Raw genomic sequence first — 16106 nt, 5'->3', positions numbered from 1 at the left:
TAACTTCAGTATATACATTCATACTTACTATCATCACATTATGGATATTTTATACTTTTACACTGTATTCTATTTTTTTCTGTTTCCAAAGATAATATAAACTAAAAAAGGCATTATTAAAAACTAGACTTGCTTAGCTTATTTTTAAGCGTCTTTATTATAAAACTTAAACACTAAAATGTCACTATTTCTAAACTTAAGTGACTAAAAAGTAGAAGTACATAGTATGATGCCTCATCCTCTCCTTCCCCAAACAGGCTGGATTGTATCTATTTGATTTATACACTGTGACTTTTTCCTGCTGTTTTCTATCAACCTTAATTGTGAAAAATGGTGCCATGTTGCCCTCTTGATATTATTTTGGAGATCAGTTAGGTCTTAAAGCATCCAGATGCATACAGTTCTACACATATCTGTAGAATTAGCTCACTAAGGTCTGCTCGGCAATATTTTTAATTGACTTACATGTTCTGTGGGAAAAGAGGAATCATAAAAAGTCTTTGCAGTTGCATTCCTCTCTTCACTGGGCTCTCCCTTGGGATCTGGATGGATACTCCAGTTATTCAAAGTGTCAGCAACTCTGTTAATGGTGGTAGTATCTGATTGACAAAGAGGAAATGGCAACAACTGAATTTTATTCTCTAGGCACTCATTTTAGTGACTGAACTTTCTCTCTCATCCTGTGCTTTTGTATTTAAAAAGCAACAATTTCTCTTTACTATGAATCTTATTTTCCTAGACTTTCCTCTTACACTAAGCATTTCATTTCACAAAACAAGATTTTATTATTGCTCCTTTATAAAACCTAATCACTATAATTTCACATAAAAAATAAGGTGGTATAAATACCTTCTAAAATAAAACAACTTCTAAAATACTAGCTTCCCTTCCCCCATTACTACGTTGCCCACACACACATAAACATTTATAAAATGACCATTTTAAGTTTGAACAAGCTCAGTGCCAGATTGATAAACTAATTTGAAGAAACTGGATGTAGTAACAAGCCCTCAAAAAGGCTATTTAAAAAAGAGATCAGTGGGCTTTAATAAACAGGTTAAATAAATCAACAGTAAAAATTAGAAGATAACAGTATTTAATGAGTATTTTACAAGTTCAATTTCTACAGAATGCTAGACATTTCTCCTTAATATCTAATATAACTGAAATGTAACTTAAGAGGAAAGAACCTCTGAAAAAACAGAAAGTGTTACATCAGACCCTAAAGCAGCAATTGACTAACTCAATAGAATATGAAGTAAACTTTTATTATTATATTAAAAAAATGACAGTTTGGGAAATGAGGTTATATAGTATTTTGGTGTTTTCTGTTTTCCTCTACATTCCTTCCTACTGGTGCTAGTAAAGGTGTGATTATTTTGGTTTTAATCCCCAAATATTATTTAAATTTTTTTCTCAGTTTGCTTTGTAAAAGAAACCTGTTTAATCTGAGACCATAAAAAGCAGGATTTCCTTGTAATACACATTTCTTTAATGGGTCTAAATGTACATTGTTAAACCCAGTTTTCTGTGTGTTGCTGCATGCTTGTAATCAAGAGGCTAAGGCGGGAGGATTGCAAGTTCAAGGCCAGCTGGGGCAATTTAACAAGACTCCATCTCAAAATATAAATTAAAAAGGGATGGGGATAGGGACTGAGGTTGTGGCTCAGAGGTATTGTGCTCACCTAGCATGTGAGAGGCCCTGGGTTCTATCCTCAGCACCACATAAAAATAAATAAAATAAAGGTATTGTGTCCAACTACAAATAAAAAAAATATTTAAAAAAGACAAAAAGGGATGGGGATATAGCTCAATAGTAAAGTGCCCCTGGGTTCAACTCCAGTACCAAAAACAAACAAGCAAAACTTATAGAATTTCTTTTTTTTAACACTCTTGACAACTTTATGAGATAGCTATTAGCAAACATTTTTTCTCATAATTACAAATTATTGCTTTTATCTTCAATTTATTTAAATTTGAACATAACAGGTACATAAGTGTTTATATACTACCTATTCTTAGCATGTTTTTAAATATTAAAACTATGAAAAACACATTGATTATGTGAACCTCAATGTACCTACAACCAACTTCAACATCAATATTAAGTAATGTAAGTTCATCTAACAGCTCCCTCCTACTTTTTTCCTAGAATATTTTAAAGCAAAACTTGGACACCATGTCACTTCATGTGCTTATTTTTAGGAATAAAACAGCCCCTCTGCTCTGAAAGGTGTTTAAATTTGAACATAACAGGTACATAAGTGTTTAAAGAGTGACTGATATCAATAATATAAACTGTGATGCTTCACTTGCTTATAAAATGAGAAGAACAAAATGAATTTGTGGTGGTGCTAAAGGAACAGATATTAGAAAAACTGAAGGAAAGGAGAAAACTAGGAGATGAAACTGACATAGAAATTATAATGTGGTTTTTGAGGGAAAGAAGTTTTTAAAATTTTTTATTGGTGCATAATAATTATGAATAATAACCGGATTCATTATGACATTCATACATGCACATAACTTCAATTTGGTCAATTTAATTCCCCAGTACCTCTGCTTGCCCTCCTTCCCACTGATTCCCTTCCTCTACACTACTGGTCTCTCTTCTATTCTCATGAGATCCCTTTTCTTGGGAAGGAAATCTTTAAGGATGCTGAGAGTATATAGAGAGAAAAGGAGTAAACATGCACATTGTCAGAACCCTTAGTCACTAAATTCATTTGCTCTAAAAAGTAAAAAATCAGAATTCCTAATTTAAAATTAATGACTCAGAACTGTTGGTTGTTTTTGCTTTTCTTGATAATGGTAGGAAAAAAAAACTTTAAAAAAATTCCCAAATGTGATTGTACATTAATAATACTGTACAAGGTTAAAAGAAGCCCACTTACATTTAAATAAAATCTTTCCTGCTTTTACATATCTATGTGTTTGCAGTATATTAGCTTAGGGGCAAAATCATTTTCATTGAACACAATCTTTTTAGAGACTTAATAAAGAATAATAATTAGTAAAACAAATTTGGGGAATTAAAATATAACCTTATTTTCTTACCCGGTCCAATATCCTTTCTGTCATCATCCATACCAGCTTTTTCACAAATGGTCATTGAAACTCTCGTTTTATTTTCTGTTGGACCTACTGGTCTCTCTTTCAGCAACAAAGGAATGCTAGAAGTTGAAGTGTTCACTGTTTGACTCTCAGTTTGATTTACTTTTGACCAAGGATCAGGGTCTAAAAAATTCATGTATACTGGAGTTTTCTCAGTTTTTTTATCTGAAGTGAAAAGATCAAAGGTTGACCTTCCACTTCTGTTTACTAAATCACCAGATGGCTTTATGTGAAATGAATCTGATTCTTCCAGCTGACCTTCACTGTACATTTTTCCTGAAACTATGCCATTTAATGACTCTTTTTTCTCTGTGTTATTTAACAACATATGCTGTGTTTCGTTCACATTTACAAAAAGGAAGAGGTCATTTTTTGTGACTTCAGTTATCTGATTCTCATCAATCTGACTCTCATTGGAAAACTGTATTTCTTTGGAAGTTTTCATATGAACATCAGTTTTGAAATCTTTAGCTTGTGAAGTATGACTATTCTCATCATTAACCTGAAGATGGGAAATGGTGATATTGTTTTCTAAATATCCCAAACAGTTCTTAAATTGATGATTTTTCATATCATTCATATTTTTCCACACAACTCTTTCTCCGGGGATTGAGCTGAATTTCTCCAATGTAGGTGTAATATTAATACTGTTATCTGTATTCTTAAGTGCTTTCACATTATCACCGAAGGCAGCAGATGAAATGAGATGGTTGATTACTACATCACAGGGAGGAATAAGTTCAGTTTTCTCTGAAGTATCTTGACATATTTGCTGAATATTTGAAGTTTGTTTAAAAGGTAATATGCTGTATTCACTTTTTTTATTGAATAGTTGTATTTGTTTTATTTTACACTGTTTATCATCTAATATAATATGACTTGAATCCTGTGAACTACACTTCTCACACTGACCAGGAATCATTTTTATATCTGGAGATGAATCTAAATCTGTTTTGGTTTGGGCGCTATTAATAATTTCCTTCCCTGTAGCATTTTCTTGAGTCTCCAGGTGCAATCTGAATTGTTGTTCAAATGGTTTATGTTCAGAAACTTCTTTATTATTCCTATTGCAAGCTGTCTCATTTACAACACTGTTAAACGAGGCTCTGTTATTTTCAATTTCCAGATGTATATCTGTGTGATGACGATCTAATCCTTCCATTCTTTCTAAGGGTATTTTTTTGGTTTCTGTTGATAGATCCACCACTAAAAGTGGATTATTTTGTGCTTTAAATTCTGTACATTCATTGTCTTTTTCCACGACTACCTTGTATTTTATTTCTGCAGTAACTGATTCTCTACAGTGAGTAACATTCACAGTTTGTTTTTGACTAATTACATCTTTATCTAGGTAGAGGGCTTTGCTTAGGGAGATTTCACTTTGATTTTCATCCTGAGAGACAGTAGTATCAATTTCATTCTTGACACTTTTTTCAAAAAGCTGTAAACCTGTCATGATGAAGACACAATTAAATTTTATTTTATATACTAATGCTTTTATAAAACATGTATCACCGGTATTTGTAAAAACATTTATCCTTATTTTACTGACCAATAATTACACAAACATAACAATGTCAATTTTACATAAATATTGAGTTCTCTTTAGTATAACAAGCATATATTTAGATGCTACCTATTCAACTTTTCTCTATTGAATTTTTATTATATAACAGCAAAAGTATTTTTTTTAAAGAAAGGGGAAGTAAACTGGGGTGCTACAACATGTTTTTTTTTTTTTTTATATCTCTTATCTATTGTTGTTTGGACACATAACACAATCTTATAAACACAGAGCTGATAAAAATTAATCTATTCTAATAGGTTACACTCTAATTTCTACTATACCCAGTCCAGCAATTGTGCAGAAGAAACTGCCTTCTTTGAATCTAACAACTGTCACTTTTTTATTCACTACCCTATAAATATTTTTAAATTCTGGAAGAGTTCTGAGCAAATGAATAGGATATCTACTTGACCAAGACATTAATTTTATTCCTCTGTGTTCTAACCATAGATAACAAATCTTAAGTATAGATAAAATAATCTAGAATTAAATTTAAGGTCTTGAAGGGCCTTTTTAGTCCATTCTTTCTCCAACATCTCCACCAAGTGGTTGTTCACCTTCAATCAGTACCATCTTTAAACAACTATTTTCAAAATGGAAGCATTAGTAAATAATTTCAATAAAGAGGGTCATTTGAATTAAGAAAAGTGCACTAGTCATTCATCAGAAAGCTATTGGTGACACAGAGAACATTCTCAAAGAAATGAAGGCAAAATAAGAATGCAAAAATAGGTCAAGGAATAAGAAATGAGGAGAGGCAGAAATAGTACCCTTTCCCAAAACTATTGATAAATATTGACTGTTTGAAGGTTGCTTGTTTTCTTGACATATGCAAATGAAAAGACTATCCTATGTGGTCCTCAAAGCAAAGACTATAATCAATATTCCCTCAAATTCCATAGAGGGCCCTGCATGGTGCTTTAGCAGTTCCTTTGTGGGGGGGGGGGGAGGGAATCTCAATACACAAGTTAGAATTAACCTTAATTTTATGGTTACCTTCTGTGATGATTTCTTCTATAGGTAGGTCTTTCTTTTCCTCCTCTTCTCTATCTTCAACATCTGAATAAAAACTCTTAGTATTTTCTTCCATTATTTCTTGCCCAGAATTGTATTTCTGTATGATGGCATTTTCTGATTTTTTAGTTCTTTCACTGTTTTCATTATTTATTTCTGGAACATTCTATTGTAAAATGAAAGAGAGTCCTTCAATGTAAAAAAAATTGTTAAAAAGTATAAAACAATTGGGCAAATTTTGTTGAGAGAAGAGGAATCTGTATTTCAACTCAACTATTCATCAATTTCTATTTGAAAACCGGACAAACTTACTTTATACTATTTAAACAAAAAACCCTTAAACATGTTGTGTGCTAAGGAGTTCCAACCTTACCAGGAAGACACGGAGAAGTCACTGAAGAACTTTTAAGCAAAATAACATGATCTGATCAGAAAGATCACTCTGGCTGCAATGTAAGAATGGATTAATATCCCCAAACTTCATTAACTAAAACCAGCCACGAGAATGTTTATAACTCAGTGAGTATACCAAAATATTTCCTATGATACACTGATGTTTTCTATGCTACTTTATTTTTAGCACAAACCACTAGTCAAATTTTCATGAATCACTGATAGGTTGCACCTAGAAATCTGAGAAACAATAAAAGGGAGACAGTACCTGAGGCAGAGAGATGCATCGGAGAGTGCCATAGTAGTCTAGGTGATACCAGTATAGAGGAAGAGTGATCAATAGTCTCTTAAATCATTATAAACTAACAGCAATAAGATTTGGTCAACATTTAAATGTGAGGATTGAGAGAGAAGTTAAATTACTCAAAAAGTTTACATTGTGTAAGTGACTGGGATGTCAGTCACTGAGCTACTAGAAAGCAGGAGTAGCAGATCTGATGAAAATACAAATTCAGTTTGAACCTGTTTAATTTGAAGAGTTAGTAATACAATTACAGTGGTGATGTGAAATTAATATTAGATTATGAATGTGAACTTAAGAGATAAAAATGACCTGCAGATGTAGATCTGAAAATTAACAGCAGGTGCACAGCAATTGAAGATGGGGGTATTTTGAGGGGGGAATAAAAAGGACAAAGGATAAAATGCTGATGAAGGGGCTGGGGTTGTAGCTCAGAGGTAGAGCGCTTGCCTAGCACATGTGAGGCGCAGGGTTCGATCCTTAGCACCACATAAAAATAAATAAATAAAATAAAGGTATTGTGTCCAACTACAACTAAAAAAAATATTTTTTAAATATTGCTGATGAAGTCTTCCAAGGGAAAGACAGAAGAAGAGACTCTTACAAAGGAAATTGAGAAAAATATTATGGTAGTTACCAGAAACAGTGTGGTTGGATAAATATGGGTGCACATCCTGGTTTTCATATATATTAGTTTTGAGATCCTAGAAGGAAACTTGTAGTGGTTATGAATAAACAAAATTTGGTATACCCATACAGTGGAGTACTATTCTACCATAAAAGGAGTGAAGTTCTAATACAGGCTACCAAAGGATGAAGCTTGAAAACATTATGCCGATTGAAATGAGCTAGAACAAGAAGATAAATACTATATAAACACTATATGATTCTACTTACATAAAATATACAGAATAGGCAAATTAGAGTCAGAAAGTAGATGAGAGAGTACCAAAAATGGGGTGAGGGGAGCATGGGGATTTACTGTTTAATGGTTACAAAATTTCTGTTTGAAGTGATGAAAATGTTTTGGAAGTAAGACATCAATGATGATTGCATAACATTGCAAATGAAATTAATGCCACTGAATTTTAAGTTTAAGTGGTAGCCACTTTAAAATGGCACACTTTGTATTATATATTTTACCACAACAAAAGAAACTGATAAATAAAAAGGACTACAAAATATCACAAAAATATTATCTTAATTTTTAAAGTATCTTATATGAATATTTGTGTGTTTATTTCTATATGAACACATGTATAGAAAAATTCTTGGAAGGTTCATCTATCAAAACTTCGGCAATTATTATTTCTGGAGGTGATATTATGAATGACCTTCATTTTCATATTTTATTTTTTAGTTTGTTCTAATTAGTTACACATGACAGTAGAATCATTTTGACACATCAGACATAAGTGGAGTATAACTTCTCATTTGTCTGGTTGAACATGATATAGAGTTACACAAGTCATGTAATCGTATGCACAAAGGGTAATAATGTCTGATTCATTCTACTAACATTCCTACAAACACATGGAATGCTTCATGAATTTGCATGCCATCCTTGTGCAAGGCCATGCAAATCTTCTCTGTAACATTCCAATTTTAGTATATGTGCTGCTGAAGGGAGCACTCATTTTCATATTCTAAAATTTCTACATTGTCTACATTTCTTAAAATGAAAACATTACTTAAGATCTGATAAAAGAGCTATTTTCAATTTGAAAGTAAATGGATGCTGAAAGATTTATTTATGAATGCAAGTTTGTATTCATTTCTATAAACAATCAGATGGTATAAGAATTTCTTGCCAGGCTGGGGTTGTAGCTCAGTGGTAGAGCACTTGCCTTACATGCATGAGGCACTGGGTTCAATCCTCAGCACCACATAAAAATAAAGAAAGAAAGATATTGTGTCCATCTACAACTAAAAAAAAATATTAAAAAAAGAATTACTTGCCATTCACCACTCTCAACCTGTATTTATGAATATTAAAATATTATCTTAATATTAAAATATTATCTTCTACTGTCATGTATAACTAATTAGAACAAATTTAAAAAATAATGATTCAGAGAAAGATAATATCTCTCTCTGGAGCCAGGAATAGTGGCACGCACCTATAATCCCAGTTACTTGAGAGGCTAAGATAGGGGGATAGCAAATACAAGGCCAGCCTTAGTAGCTTAGCGAAATCCTGTCTCAAACTAAAAATAAAAAGGGCTGGGGTCTGGCCCAGCGGCAGAGTGCTTGCCTAGCACATGCAGGGTTCTGGGTTCAGTCCTGAATGCTGCCAAAACAAATCTGCCTGCACTATTGCAGTGTTCTCCAACTTGCCACATCTTTAGTCTCATCTCATTCTAGTCTCTCCATATATATCATCACTAAAATCATCTTTCAAAACAGTGAATCTGATCACTTTACTCCTCTGCTTAAAACCCAAAAAAAGAGGTAAGAACAAACTTCTACGAATGGACTATTCAGCTCTCTTTAGTCTGCTTTCTGCCTGTCTTTAAAGATTTTGTTCGTTAGCTTTCCATCACTGTGACAAAACACCTGAGAAAATTAACTTAAAGGATGAAAGATTTATTTTGGCTCCTGGTCTCAGAGGTTGCAGTCCCTGATTGTGTGGCCCCATCACTAGAGGCCTGTATTAGGGCTGACTGTCATGATGGGGAACACACAGCAGAACAGAACTACTCACCTCATGGCAGCTGGTAAGGAGCGATGGGAAAAGGGATGAGGATAAGAAGGAAAGAGAGGCAGGGGACAAGACACAGACTTCAAGGATGAACCCTAGTAGCCCATCTCCTCCCATTCTACCCACTTTCTAAAGTCTCCACACTTCTCAACAGCACCACCAGGTGGGTATCACGCCTTCAACACATAAGCCTTTGGAGGACATTCCAGATCCAAATTTTAACAAAGATGAACCCTATCATTCTTCAAGTTTACTTCCTAGGGATATTTTTTACATTACAGCCCCGGGGGAGGGAGAGGGTAGGTATAAATCAAGATAGTCTTGCTTATTTGAGAAGAGAGATCCCAGAGATCAGAGTTAGGAGAAGCTGAGGTGGCCTCAATTTGTGAGGCAAAGTACTCAAGGTGAGGAAACTATGAAGAAAAAGAGCTGTAGAAAACTGCACAGTCTGTCGAAAAATTAAAGATACCCAAAATAAGAATCAAATGGAAATTCTGGAGATGATATGTATAGTATCTGAAATAAAAAGTTATTAGACTTAAGTAGCAGCTTAGGCATTTTAGAAAGAAAAGTGGACTTCAAGACCCAATAATGAACAATACAGACTAGTGTAGAGAAAGAAAAAAGACTGAAAAAATTTTGCAGTAGAGCTTCAGTAATCTGTGGGACAACCTCAAGCAGTCTAACATGTGTACCTGAAGTTCCACAAAAGAAGAGGGGGACAGAAAGAAATAACTGAGAAACAATGACCCCGAATCCTCCAAATTTGACGAAAACTATACCTTGAATTTACAGATACAAGAAATTCAGTAAGTCTCAAATAAGACATATACAAAGATCATGCCAAGGTATATCAAAATTAAACTGTTTAAAAATGGTCATGAAGGAGTAATCTTAAAGGCACCCAGAAGTAAAAGACACTTATAAAGAGAGGGTATAAATACAAGATTTGTCCCAGTCTTCCTTCCAGAAGCAATACAAGCAAATAAACAAATTTGAATCTTCTATTATTAATTAACAAGAGAAAAAAACCTGTCTACCTAGAATTTTATATTCCATGAAAATATATATCATTTACAATTAAGGAAAAATAGGCACTTTTTTCAGAGAAACAAAATTTGAATTCCTTAACAGCAAATATGTACAAGAAGAAACATTAAAGTTCTTCAGGTTGAATGAAATATTACCTGGTAGAAAACTGGGTCCACACATGGGAATGAAGAATGACAGAAATGACAAGTGTGGGAGTGCATATAAAAAACTACATATTATTTTATTTTTCCTTCTTTTTTTTTTTTTTGAGTATATGTGTGGTACTGAGGATTGAACCCAGCAGCACTCTACCTCTGAGCCACATCCCTATTTCTTTATATTTTGTATTTATTGAGACAAGGTCTTACTAAGTTGCCACTGCTAGGCTTGAACTTGTGATCCTCCTGCTGATTCAGTCTCACAGGTGACTGGCATTATAGGTGTGTGCCAGGCTAATTTTTACTATTTAAAGTAAAATTCCAAAAAATAAACCAAAATTAAAAACAATATTAGGACAGGGTTTATAACAAGTAGAGTAGCCTGGTACAGTGGCACATGCCTGGAATCCCAGCAACTTTGGAGGCTGGGGCAGGAAGATGGCAACTTAGCCAGCCTCAGCAACTTAGCAAGGTCCTAAGCAACTTAGTGAGACCCTATCTCAAGATTAAAAATACAATTTAAAAGGCTGTGGATGTGACTTAGTGGTAAAGCACTCCTGGGTTAAATCCTCAGTACCAAAAGGGAGAAAAAAATAAGGAAAAAAAAGAGGGCTGGGGATGTGGCTCAAGCGGTATCACGCTCGCCTGGCATGCGTGCGGCCCAGATTTAATCCTCAGCACCACATACAAACAAAGATGTTGTGTCCGCTGAAAACTAAAAAATAAATATTAAAAAATTCTCTCTCTCTCACACTCTCTCTTTAAAAAAAAAGAAAAAATTATGTTCTGGTAATAATTTGAAGAGTAAAACGTATGATCACAATAAGACAAAAGACAGGAAGGAGAAAATGACAATATGGTATTGAAAACTTCTTACTTTACCAAAAATTGGATATAATATTACAAATTTGGCATAATATTATTTGAAAATATGCTATGATAAATTTACCTCTAGAGAAGAAGTTGACAAACTATGCCCAGAGGGTCAAATCCAACCCACTGTCTGTTTATATAAACATAATTTTGTTGGTATATAACCATACCCATTTGTAAATGTACTTAAGGCCATTCAATAATACATATTAAAGATGTGCTAAAAGAGTAAACTTTATATTATATACATTTTACCACAATAATAAAGTACAAGATGGATGTGGTGGCAAATGCCTGTAACCCCAGTGAATTGGGAGGCTGAGGCAAGAGGTTTACAAATCCAAGGCTAGCCTCAGCCAAATAAGTGAGATCCCACCTCAAAATAAAAACTAAAAAGGAATAGGGATATAGCTCAGTGCCCTCTGGGACTTTAATGAATAATAATAATTATCATCATCATCATCATCATCATCATCACACAATAGTTCTCAAAGAAAATAAAGGACTTCCTCATGTTATTACTCAATAAAAAATGTGAATATTCCTTTAAAAACAAGATGAAAAAGATATATAATGCAAACTCTAATCACAGAAAATGGGGTGACTATATTAGTATAAAAAAAATAGACCTCAGGACAAGAAACACTAGTAGGATAGAAATGGATATTTTGGAATGACAAAATGTCAATTAATCAGGAAGCCATAACAATCATAAATCTGTCATAACTATCAGGAATCATATATATAATATCAGACTTAAAACAGATGAAGCAAAAACTAACAACTGGAGGGCTAGGGTTGTGGCTCAAAGGTAGAGTGCTTGCCTAGCATGTGTGAGCCACTGGGTTCAATCCTCAGCACCACATAAAAATAAAATAAAGGTATCGTGTCCACCTACAATTAAAAAATAAATGTTTAAAGAAAAACCTGACAACTGGAAAGAGAAAGATAAACTCATAGTTACAATCCAAAATTCCAAACTCTTCTCTCACTAATTGATAGAACAAGTACAAAAAATCAAGATAGCCAGGCATGGTGGCACACTCCTATAATCCCAGTAAATCAGGAGGCTGAGGCAGGAGGATTGCAAGTTTGAGGCCAGCTTGGCAACTTAGTAAGAATCCATCTCAAAACAAAAAATAAAAAGGACTGGAAATATAAGTGAGTGGAAGAGTGGCAGAGTGCCTCTAGGTTCAATCCCCAGTACCTTAAAAAAAAAGATAGAATATGAACAAAATTATCAACCAACTTGACCCTAATTTACAGTTATAAAACATTCCATATATCAATGGCAGAATATGTGTTTTTTCCCCTCAAGGGGTACATGAAATATTCACCAAGACGGACAATATCCTTAGCTTAAAAAAATCATAATACATTTAAAATGATAAAAATCTTATATAGATTGTTCTCTGACCAGTCAAATTAAATTTGAAATTATCAGAAAAATATTTGGAAAATCTTCAAGTACTTATAAATTCCACAACATACTTCATAAAGGTCATACCTATATTCATGGGTTAAAGAATACTTCACAAGAAAATTTTTAAATATTTTGAACTGAATGAAAATGAAAATATATATTGAAATTTGTAGGATACAGCTAAAGCAGTGCTTAGAGGATATTTCATAGCTTTGAAAGTTCGTATTAGAAAAAAGAAAGGCAAAGAATCACTAAGTCTTAACAATAAGCAGCTAGAAAACGAAAGCAAATTAAACTCAAAGTAAGCAGAATTAAAGAAATAAGAAAGTTAATAGCAAAATTCAATAAAATAGCAGGTAAACAAAAATGAGAGGAAAAATCAATGAAACCAAAGCCTTGCTTTTCAAAAAGATGAATAAAACTGTAAAACCTCTAACTAAACTGATAAATAAAAAAAGAGAAGACTCAAATTACTAATATCAAGAATGAGAGACATTAATGCAGATCTACAAAAGAATATAATGATAGGGAATATTATGAGTAACTCTTAGTCAATAGATTTGGCAACTTATGGAAAGGACAAACTTATTGAAAGATAAAAATTATCCAAACTATGTTGGGGGTCCCCAAGATCACTTCCAGTATTAGTGATTTACTAGGAAGACTCACAACCTTCAATATATAATATTGAAAACATATATTTTTTCAACATATTATTCAATATATATTGTATTCATTATATATTATATTCACTATATTGTATACATATTCAATACATAGTATCTCATGGCTAAAATTATTACAACAAAAGGATTAAAAAAAACAAAATAGGCAAAGGAAAAGTCACATGAAGTAATAAAGTCTAGAGAAAACGAGGTACAAGCTTTCAAGAGTCATCTCCTAGTAAAGCCATAAAAGACATGCCTAATTCCTACAGCACTGAATTGTGACAACATATGTGAATCGCTATCTACCAGGGAAGCTCATTAGAGACTTAGTGCTCAAGGCGTTCTGGAAGGGCTGGTCTTACAGGGCACTCTCTACCTAGCTCATGCCAAACTCCAGACTCCAGAAAAAAAGAGATGTGCAGAAAAGGCCAGCTTTTTATACTAACAGTGAAGGCACTGTCAGCCACTCTTGTCAGGAAATGGTGAGAATGCTCTCAAAGTTTCCAAGCATCAGACAAAGGCCAACTTTTCTAAGAATAGCATTCTCAGGCCTGCGATGGTAACTCTTTCCTACATACCACCATAATAAGTAATTGATAATCTGAATAGCCCTATAAATAATTTAAATACTTAATTCATTTAAAATATTCCCACAAAGAAAAAGCCCAGATAGCTTCATTGGTGAATTCTTTTTTTTAAAAGAGAGAGACAGAGAATGAATTTTTTTTCTTTTTTTGTAGATGGTCACAATACAATGCCTTTATTTTTATGTGGTGCTGAGAATCGAACCTGAGTCCCACCCATCCTAGGGGAGCGCTCTACCACTGAGCCATAATTCCATCCCCAATTCATTGGTGAATTCTAACAATTAATAAAGAAATGATACCAATTCTACACAAACTTTTCAAGGAAATATGGGAAGAACGGACATTTTCCAACTCAGTTTATGAAGTGGCCAGTATTACTCTTGACACAAAAACCAAATAGTAAGGAAAACAAAATAAAACTTACAGGCTAGTATTGTTTGTCAATGCTAAATCTTTAGCAAAGCATTAACAATTCAAATCCAGTCATATATAAAAAGGATAATATATTATGACTGATTGGACTTTATCCAAGATGCAAGGTTATTTTAACATTTGGAAAACAATTAAGGTAACTAATAGATAACAGAATTTTTTTTTTTTAAAAAATGATCATATTAAAAGATACAGAAGGGCTGGGGTTTAGGCTCAGAGGTAGAATGCTCGCCTAGCATGCATGAGGCACTGGGTTTGATCCTCAGCACCACATAAATGTAAAATAAAGATATTGTGTCCACCTAAACTTAAGAATAAATTTTTTTTAAAAAAGTACAGAAAAAGCATTTGACAAATTTTGGGGGGGAGTGGGGTACTGGGGATTGAACTCAGGGGCACTCAACCAGTGAACCCCATCCACAGCCCTAATTTTGTATTTTACAGTGAGACAGGGTCTCATTGAGTTGCTTAACCCCTCATTTTTGCTGAAGCTAGCTTTGAACTCATGATCCTCCTCCTCAGCCTCTTGAGCCCAGTGCATTTGACAAAATTTTATACCTATTTGTGGTAAAAATTCATTCATGACAAAAGCTCAGCAAATTAGGAATAGAAGAAAACCTTCTTAACCTGATAAAGAATATAAACAAGGGCTGGGGTTATAACTCAGTGGTAGCACACTTGCCTACCATGTGTGGGGCACTGGGTTCCATCTTCTGCACCATATAAAAATAAATAAAATAATAATAAACACCAACAATTAAAAAAAATTTTTTTAAAGAATATAAACAAAAAATCCCAACAGCTATAATAATACAAAATGATGAAATATTAAATACTCTTCATCTGAGATGAGTAGGCAAGAATGCTCAGTATTGTAACTTTTATTCAACACTGTACTAGAGAGTCCTAGCTAATGAATGCTGTTGAGATAAAAAAAAATACTACATATTATACTAAACCACTATAACAATAAATTTTAAAATGAGGTCAATGTAGAAAAATCAACTATATTTCTCTATGCAAAAAATGAACAGTTAGAAAAACAAAAATTTAAAATATAGTGTGGTAGAATCTGTGCTTAGCATGGCATGAGGCACCTATGTTCCATCCCCAGCCCCAATACCCAACAGGAAAACCAAACAAAAAATACAACAGGATTCCAAAACATGAAATACTCAGATGTAAATTGAACCAAATATTTGAAAGATCTATACAATAAAAACTACAAACATTTCTGAGAGATTTTTTTAAATATTCCCCTAAATGGAAAGCAATACCATGTTTATTAACTATAAGATTCAGTATTGTTATGATGCCAATTCTTCACAAATTATAGATTTAATATAATCCCTATCAAAATCCCACAGACTTTTTAAGTCTGATTCTAAATGTGATTGAAATGTAAAAGGCCTAAAATAGCAAAAAAAATTGAAAAAGAACAACAAAATTGAAGGACGTATACTACATTTTAAAGCAATACTAATAAAGACAATGTGGTATTGGCTTAAATACAGACATATAATTAATGAATGGAACATGATAAAGAGTCAAAAACAGACCTTTAGATATTTGATCAACTGATTCTCAAAGAAAGTACCAAGGTATAATGGTAGAAAGAACAGTCTTTTCAATAAATGTGTGTCTCCAAACAACTGGAAATCCATATCTAAAAAATTACTCTTGATATTTATATCAAGAGCCTGTCAAAATAAAAATAATTTATTCATAAAGTTGAAAAAGAATCTGCACACAAAAGTTAACTAAAAATGTACTTCAGACAACATATGTATACTCACTGAAAGCTTAAAATATAAAACAGGGAGAAAATTATCAGTGATGCAGG

General features: G+C 33.1%; 1 protein-coding gene and 1 non-coding gene across 2 annotated transcripts in view; both read right to left on the bottom strand.

Moving 5' to 3' along the window:
* Ccdc73 (coiled-coil domain containing 73) overlaps positions 1–16106 on the bottom strand; it is a 132794-nt gene that overhangs the window by 4529 nt on the left and 112159 nt on the right. The window contains exons 14-16 of the mRNA XM_046467528.2: positions 5678–5861; positions 3058–4563; positions 466–599 (exon numbers count right to left, since the gene is read on the bottom strand). Of these exons, the coding sequence (XP_046323484.1) occupies positions 466–599; positions 3058–4563; positions 5678–5861 (1824 nt within the window). The remainder of the gene's footprint in view (positions 1–465; positions 600–3057; positions 4564–5677; positions 5862–16106) is intronic.
* LOC124109080 (U6 spliceosomal RNA) lies at positions 7917–8022 on the bottom strand. The gene has a single exon (XR_006856864.1). It is a non-coding gene; the product is annotated as a U6 spliceosomal RNA (small nuclear RNA).

The sequence above is a fragment of the Marmota monax genome, unplaced genomic scaffold (assembly GCF_021218885.2).
Source record: "Marmota monax isolate L192 unplaced genomic scaffold, Marmota_monax_Labrador192_F-V1.1 WCK01_AAM20220418_F8-fsc00135, whole genome shotgun sequence".
Lineage (NCBI taxonomy): Eukaryota > Metazoa > Chordata > Mammalia > Rodentia > Sciuridae > Marmota > Marmota monax.
Note: the sequence above shows the minus strand (reverse complement) of the source record. Positions and strands in the feature narration are given on the sequence as shown.